The sequence below is a fragment of the Humulus lupulus genome, chromosome 2 (assembly GCF_963169125.1).
Source record: "Humulus lupulus chromosome 2, drHumLupu1.1, whole genome shotgun sequence".
NCBI lineage: Eukaryota > Viridiplantae > Streptophyta > Magnoliopsida > Rosales > Cannabaceae > Humulus > Humulus lupulus.
Window position 1 is genome coordinate 87,344,618 of NC_084794.1, and position 8,284 is coordinate 87,352,901.

The 8,284-nt window shown below is 38.6% G+C and overlaps 1 protein-coding gene across 1 annotated transcript; it reads left to right on the forward strand.

Moving 5' to 3' along the window:
* Positions 1-1,451: 1,451 nt before the first annotated feature.
* Positions 1,452-5,621, forward strand: LOC133814493 (uncharacterized). Its single transcript, XM_062247443.1, has 9 exons — positions 1,452-2,182; positions 2,292-2,352; positions 2,438-2,550; positions 2,607-2,802; positions 2,905-3,771; positions 4,107-4,698; positions 4,828-4,958; positions 5,058-5,252; positions 5,340-5,621. Exons 1-9 carry the CDS (start codon positions 1,452-1,454, stop codon positions 5,619-5,621), a joined length of 3,168 nt encoding a protein of 1,055 aa, XP_062103427.1.
* Positions 5,622-8,284: the final 2,663 nt, after the last annotated feature.

Below are 8,284 nucleotides of genomic sequence, written 5' to 3' on the forward strand. Positions count from 1 at the left end.
TATTATATGTGAGAATAAGTGAAAACTTGACGGACCCTTTCACTAAGCCACTAACGAGAGATTTAGTGGCTACCTCATCTCGAGGGGTGGGACTTAAACTCCCTAAAGAGATTCACGATTGATGGTAACCTATCTTAATACTAGTTACTTAACTAGTGTTAGGTTCAATAGGTGATAACAAGTCAATCAAGTGAATATTAGTAGTACTCAAAATAGTTCCATATGAGATATGAGTACTTGTGAGTTACCGAATTGAGGGTTAAAATCGAGAGGTTTTTTAATAGATTTTAGTGTTGAGAAGACAAGTATTTTAGGGTAACAAAATACTGTAAGAATTCTACCTATATGGACCTAAGGGTGGTGCCGCCCCTCATGAGAATTGGGAGTATTCTCAAGAACGTCCATGAATGGAAAGTGCACATGACCATTAACGGTGCAAAGTGAAACATAGAGGTCTTAAGTGAACATAGAAAATGTGTGTGTATTATCACCAATTTTTTTATCAAGAAAAGTTGGTTCAATGCCTAATGCAACCAATTTTTCAACAAACTTTGTGGTAATTAAACTATAGTAAAATTCAAGTTGAAAAACACTTTACTTTATGCACCAATGCAATGACTTCTATAAGAGAGAATAATTATTTAATCAAGTGGGGGAATATTATATTTTAAATATAATGTTTGATTGATTAACTAAGTGTTACAAAATGTGAACTATTTAATCTAGTGGGGGAATGTTATATATTTATATAATATAATGTTGAGATTAAATAATGTGACAAAGTATTGTCACACATTGTAACGTAATATATATGAGAGTTACATTTTGGATAGTGTGTACATCCAAGTGTGTAACATATTTGGAGTTACAAAATCAATTAAAAATTTGTAACTCCCACTTTTATAGAGGGCGTGTGAAGTTTCTCTCTTCTCTCCACGATGAATAAGAAGAAAGTAACTCGAAAGCCTGCATCTAGAACTCGGATTGAGGAGACTACGATTCTTATTGAACCCTCCGTTCAGATTCAGACTGATCTACAGAATGAAGCAGATGGTTCTTCGGCAGTGCTGGAAGGGAAACATGGTTTTCAATCGCAGGAGCCGAGTACTGAGGGTATACACATTCACTTGGTAGAAGATGATCTGGGTAAGGATTTGGATTCAAATGTTGGGAAGGAGGACTTTCAAGCCTCTGCCCAGTCTCATTGGGCGAATCTCAGAGAAAAACTTCAGACAAATGAATCGTCTAAGCTGCATTATGAGGAACCCCTTATGAAAAATGGGAAGAAAGTTGCCCAAATTGATTTGGAGGAGGTTTCTGAACAGGCTCAGAATTGGAATTCTGCTGTGATTTGTATGGTTTTGGGTGCAAATCCACCATTTGCTGTTTTTGAAGGGTTTGTTAAAAGGATTTAGGGACATTTGGACATTGAACGGGTAATGAGAATGCACATGGGTCTCACCATTGTCAAGTTCAATGATGAGGCTACAAGAGATTTTGTTTTGGAGAATGGAATTGTGCAGTTTGATAGGAAGCCGGTTATTGTGAGGCCTTGGACTCAAGAGCTTGACTCTATCAGATTAGTGCGATCTATTCCATTATGGATTCGTTTGCCAAATTTAGGGCTGCAATATTGGGGGAAAAACTGTCTTAGTGCCTTGGTTAGTACAATTGGGAAGCCTATTATGGTGGACAAGTTTACTAAGGATAGATCTATGATAAGGTTTGCTAGAGTGTTGGTTGAGATGGAGATTACAGATGACCCTCCTTTCATAATCCATTTTGTAAATGAACGTGGACAACTTCAGGAGCAATTTGTGGAATATGAATGGCTTCCCATTAAGTGTTCGACCTGCAAAGGCTATGGACATAATGCTGCAGAATGCAAGAAAACTGAAACAAAAGCTTGGGTCACTAAGAGCAAACCAGATCAAATTTCGACTAATCTTGCTCCTGGTTCAGTGGCTGCTAAGGCAACTACAGGAGAGACATCTGAGACTCAAGAGGAGCTTACAGTGATAGGGACAAAGATTAATACAGAGGTAACTGGTACTGATGATGCTGTGATTCAGGACAGGGCTCCGATTAAAAATATGGTTCGGTCTCCAGCAAACAAAGAGAACTGGGAAGTTCCAAGGAAAATTGGGACCTCAAAGAGTAAAGGCAAGACAATGAGTTCATAGTTGGACAGGGATAAAAATGTGTTTAAAGTGCTTCAAGAGCAGGTGACAGGGGAAATGAGTGGGGTTTCATTTGATTCATTTCCTGATGGATTGCACAAACATACTTAGCTGGAATGTCAGGGGTTTGAATAAGAGAGACAAACAACATGCTATTTTACGTCTCTTAAAGGTGAATAAAGTTGGTTTATGTGCTCTGTTAGAGAATAAATTAAAAGGTGCTAAAGTTCAAGACATGATGTCTAAGGTGATGGTAGGCTGGGATTGCTTTACTAGTCTGGCTACAGAAGGAAGGATTCTGGTTCTGTGGAGGAGATCCTTTGTCAATGTTCATGTGTTACTGGTTCACTAGCAATTTGTACACTGTCTGGTGAGGATTTATGGTTTACAACATGATTTGGTGATTACTTTTGTATATGGGTTCAGCTTGTTAGCTGAGAGATTAGAAATGTGGAGGGGTTTATCTTCTCTGTCAATTCTGAACTTACCATGGCTGGTTGTGGGAGATTTTAACTCAGTGTTTGAATTTGATGAAAGAGTGGGGGGAAGGGAGATTGGTACTAATGAGTTAGTTGATTCTACTGCATGGCTAGCTCACTCTCATCTTGCTAAACTTAAATGTGTTGGTTCAAACTTTACTTGGTCAAATAAACAGGAGGGGGGAGATCGGGTCTATTAAAAAATAGATCATGCATTTATTAATGAAGGGTGGATAGACTTTCAGCTAAACTCCATTGCTGAGCTACATTGGGAGGTATATTCAGATCATTGTTTCTTCCTTATTAAGACTCATTCGGCTGGGAATTTAGGAGTACAACCATTCAGGTTCTTTAATTGTTGGATCACTCACAGAAAATTTACAGAAACTGTTATGGCAAATTGGCTTAGGCCTATGACAACTAGAGGATTATGGGGAGTGACTAAGAAGCTGATACGCCTGAAACATATTCTGAGGAAGTTTAATAGAACAGAAATTGGAGATATTGAGCAGCGGTTTCTTCAAGCAAAAGGCGAGTTTCAGGAGGCTTTAACAAAAGTTCAAGAATTCCCCTTTGATGTCTCTGCTCAGGAGGCAGAAAAGAAAGCAGCTATCAGTTATAAAATTCATTATGCAAGATATAAGAGCTTCTTGATTCAGCGAAGTAAGGTAACGTGGCTGCAAAAAGGAGATGAGAATACTGCTTATTTTCATGCTTGCATCAAAAAAAGGAGAGAGGAGAATCGGATAGTTTCTTTTCTAAATGATCATGGGTACATCATTGATGACTATGATTCATTTGTTCATCATTCTTTAGCTCACTTTAAAAGTTTCATGGGCAGCTCTAGTCTTGCTACTGGGTTTGTTAAAACAGAATGTATGGAATTTGGGCCTTGTTTAGAGATTGATAAGCAGCTGGGTTTAATTAGAGACTTTACAAAGGCTGATGTGAAGAAAGCTCTTTTCAGCATTCCGGGTACAAAGAGCCCAGGTCTAGATGGGTACAACTCAGATTTCTACAAAGTTTTATGGAAGCAAATTGGTGATGAAATCTCAGTGGCTGTGTTGGATTTTTTCAAAACTGGAAGGATGCCTACTGAGATCAATAAAACAGTATTAACCTTGGTCCCTAAAAATGATGCTCCTAGCAGAGCAGTTGACTATCGTCCCATATCTTGCTGCAACACTTTGTATAAATGCATTTCCAAAATGCTCTGCAGTAGACTCTTAGAATTTCTTCCGTTTATAATCAGTTCTAATCAGGGAGCATTTATTCGGGGGAGATCATTAGCTCACAATATACTCATCTTTTAGGATTTGATTAAGAACTATAATAAGAAGAACACCTCCCCGAGATGTGCTTTGAAGATCGACCTTAGCAAGGCTTATGATACACTTGATTGGGCGTTTTTGGAAAGATTGTTGATCTGCTTTAGATTCCCCATCAGATTTATAAGTTGGGTAATGGTTTGTCTCAGGGGTACCTCATATGTACTTATGCTGAATGGGTGTTTGCAGGGGGATTTCAAGGGGTTAAGGGCCTTCGTCAAGGGGACCCAATATCACCTTTACTGTTTGTTTTAGTAATGGAATACCTGTCTAGGATGCTTCAATTTGGAGCGATGCAACCTGCCTTTCGGTTCCACCCAATGTGTAAAAGTCTCAAAATCATCAATTTATGCTTTGCTAATGATTTAGTGATTTTTTGCAAAGCTAACTATAGTTCTATTCAGATTATAAAACAGATGTTTGATGAATTTTGCAATAGTTCGGGTATGAAGGCTAATCTCAACAAGTCTCAAGTGTTCTTTGGTGGCATATCTGCTCAAGATAAGACTCAGTTACAGGAAGTTCTTCATCTTGAGGAAGGCTCTTTCTCGCTCAAATATCTGGGGATTCCTATGCGCCCTACTAAATGGAAAGAGGTTGACTGTGGTGAAATTTTGAAAAAAATTAAGCTCCGTCTTCACACTTGGTCTAGTAGACATTTATCTTATGTAGGAAAGGTTCAGATTATTACCTCTGTTCTTCTTGGGCTGCGTAACTATTGGATGAATATCTTTTTATTGCCTCAAAGTGTTATTAAATAAGTTGACAAGTTATGTATGTGGTTTCTTTGGGGCAACAATGGGACTAGGAGTAATTTTCACCTCACTGCCTGGTCTACAGTTTGTTTGCCGAAAACTCTTGGAGGATTGGGCTTTGGTGAAGGATCTAAATGGAACAAGGCCATGCTTGGGAAGTATATTTGGGCAATAAACCATCAACATGAGACTTTGTGGGTTAAATGGATTCATACGGTATACTTAAAAGGTAATGATTTCTGGCACTACCAGCTCAAAACAGATACAAGCTGGTATTGGAAAAAACTTTGTCAATTACGTAACTTGTTTGCTCAGGAGGACATTGATAATGCGAGTAGTCATGGGAAGTTTAAAATTGGGTTGTTGTATGCTAGGCTTATTCACCAAGTTCCGGCCAAATATCATCAATTTGTTTGGAACCGAATGAGTATTCCTAAGCATAGATTCATCACATGGCAAGCTGTTAACTCTAAGCTTTTAACCAGAGATCATCTTATTAGAGTTTCTATGGTTCTTGACTTTGTTTTATGCTCGTTTTGTGAGCTGGTTGCTGAGAGCCACAACCACTTGTTTTTTTATTGCCTTTTTTCTTAGCAGGTGGTTCGGCTGATTCAAGGTTGGGTTAGATGCACTTGGCCTCTTGGTTTCATGGCTTGGACAATTTGGATTGAATACATGAAGGGGGGTTTTCATGCCTCTTTAGTGGCGGCTGTTTTCTCAGCCACTTTGTATTATCTTTGGCATAACAGGAACATTTGTTATTTTAAGCACTATTCTCTTAGTGTTACAACTGTCATAGATTTGATCAAAAAAGACATCATGTTTAGGCTTAGTTGTTTTAACCATAAGAATGTAAGAGGCATTAAGCTTAGCTACTGAAGGTAGCTTCCTTTTGTTTGGTTGTATGATTTAGTCCTTTGGACTTTGCCTTGTATATTTCGGTTTATGATTAATGAAATTCATCTTTCTTGATCAAAAAAAAAAAAAAATTTGTAACTCCCAAATATTACCCAATAATGTGTAGATTGTATGTTACACATTTGAGCTTGAATTTCACAAATTCATAAGTGATATGACTATTGGAGATGTGATTTTAACTCCCATAAAGTGTATGGAAGTTACAAAATCAAATCGGAATGCATTTGGAACGTTTTGGAAAAGTATGAAAAATTGGAACGCTGAAACGCACTGTGGCCACAACCACTGTTATCCTTGGCCGCGACCTGGGCGACAGAAGCTAGCGGTCGCGGCCAGGCATATCGTAGGCCACGACCTGGAGTTCTGACAGCCTATTCCAATTTCGGTTTTCTCCAAATTTGAATGTTTCCAACACCTAAGTAGCTCCCAATTCTCCTTTTTAAATTCCATATAATCCAATTAAACATTGGTAACAACCATGGGGGTTGGTGGAATTTGATATTCAATGGGTGTCTCAAATCTCTATAAATAAGAGCCTATTGCTCACTTGTAAGACATACCATTTATATCCACCGGAGCACTTGGCTAAAAAATCACCAAAGAGGCTTGTTTATTCAAGAGATCTATTTCCAATTTGTGAGAGTTACCTTAGTGCTTGAGATTAGGGAAATAAACTTATGGACAAAGGTTGTAAACCTTATTCAAATTGGTGATCCCCAATGCTCTTCACTTTGGTTGTGTGAGTGAGAGAGCTTTACTGCAGGATCTTATTTATATAAGTTTATATGCATGCTCCCTATTGTACAAATTAACATACAATAGAAAACATAAATACATGCATATATGTGATTTTAATAAAGAGATTCGTAAATAGCACAAGTTAGATTAGAGTACTTATGAATACACAACAGAATAAGACTACACCTGTAACGGCCCAAATTCCCTAATGTGGCTTAGTGCCTTGATTTGGGGGCCGGGAGGGCGATACTTGATTTATTTGCAATTAAATGAGTATATGCATGATTATGTGAGTTATATTATTATATAATGATAAATGCATGCATGTGGGTCCACTTTTCATTGTAAAGGTATTTTGGTAATTTGGCCCGTTGAGGGCATATTTGTATATTTTCATGCATGTTGGCGATCTACGAACGAGGCCACATTAATATGTGGATATGTTCGAGTTATTCGGCATGAGACGATCTTAGAATGCAAGTTAGCGGTTTGGTCATAATGGGGTTATTTATCAGGCTCGGGGTGAGTCTCGGGGTAATTTGATGCTTAGCACATTACCAGGAATTATAGGGTAATGGGGTATGACTTAATTACTAGTTGAGATTATTGGGATTAACGGGAATTGGAGGACATTAATTATGATTAACGAGATTTGACGGGAAATGACAATTTTGCCCTTGGGGGCTGTTAAGAAGTGAAATAAGCTCGGGGGAATTTTGGTCTTTTGACCATGGGTTATATTTGAATTAGAAAGTTGTAGAAGGAAGCCTTAGACAACAAAAGCAGAGAACTCCCTCTTCCTCACGATCATCTTTCTCCTCTTTTCTCTCTTTCGATTTTTGGAGCTCAATTTAAGGATTCAAGCTAGGAGATCAAGGTTTGGAGCTTAGGACCTTAGTTTAACCATTGAAGAGGATTCAATTCAAGTCTGAGGTAAGGTTTTAGCTTGAGATTTTCTAGTTTGCTATGTTTTTGAGTTAGTTTATAAGGTTTGTATTTTTATTATAGAAGTGGCTATTTGAGGTGGTTTTAAATGGTTCAAAGCTTGGGTTTTGATGAGGTTGAGGTAGTGATGAGGTTTTTGGGTTAAAATATAAGATTGGAAATGTTTGAGTAGGTTTATGGAATGATTTAGAAGAGGAAAAATGAAGGTTTTTGGCTGGATTCAAGGTGGGGTCGCGACCTAGTTCTTGGGCGCCGCGACCTGAGCTTAGTGAAGAAGAGAGGTGGAGCTGAAGGGCCTTGGGGCCGCGGTGCATGGTGCATGAAGTGGAGGGTGGTGCCTCTGTTTTTAAGAGGCGGGCCGCGACTCAGTAGGGTGGGGCTGCGACTCTGAAGGGCATTTGTGGCCAGAATGGTGTTTTAATCGTGGGAATTCGAACCTTAGGCCTTGAGATCGTTCCAGAGGCTCGGTCTTGTACGGGAATTCGTCCAGAGGAATTCGTCCCAGAGGCTCGGTCTTGGTACGGGAACCTTTTATTCCTCATTTTATTGATGGAAGTTTATTATTTGGTTATGACTAGGTGACCGCTAAAGGACTTAAAGACTGATCATTCTCAAGGGCTGTTATTTTATTATTTCACGCTCGAACCAGAGGTAAGAAAACTGCACCCAGTATGTGAAATGCATGGTTATTGATGAAGCATGTTGAGTGCTCTATAAGTGGACATTGATTGCATTATATATGCTTAACAGTCTTGCTTATCTGTGAATGGTACTGACTTATTAGTCAGGATCGACAATGGTGTCAGTATTGACTGTGAAGCTGTGACTTATTAGTTAAGTTCAATAGTAGTACTGAGCACTAGTCGTATGGGATTGACCTATGAGTCAAGAACGATATTAGCGTGTTTAACGCAAGCCAAAAATATTAGATCTAATCGACA

Coding starts and splice junctions, on each gene's coding strand:
- LOC133814493 (XM_062247443.1), top strand. CDS start 1,452: ATGGGTCTCACCATTGTCAAGTTCAATGATGAGGCTACAAGAGATTTT. Junction 2,551..2,606: donor AGCAATTTGTACACTGTCTG/GTGAGGATTTAT, acceptor ATATGGGTTCAG/CTTGTTAGCTGAGAGATTAG. Junction 4,699..4,827: donor CTCTGTTCTTCTTGGGCTGC/GTAACTATTGGA, acceptor CCTGGTCTACAG/TTTGTTTGCCGAAAACTCTT.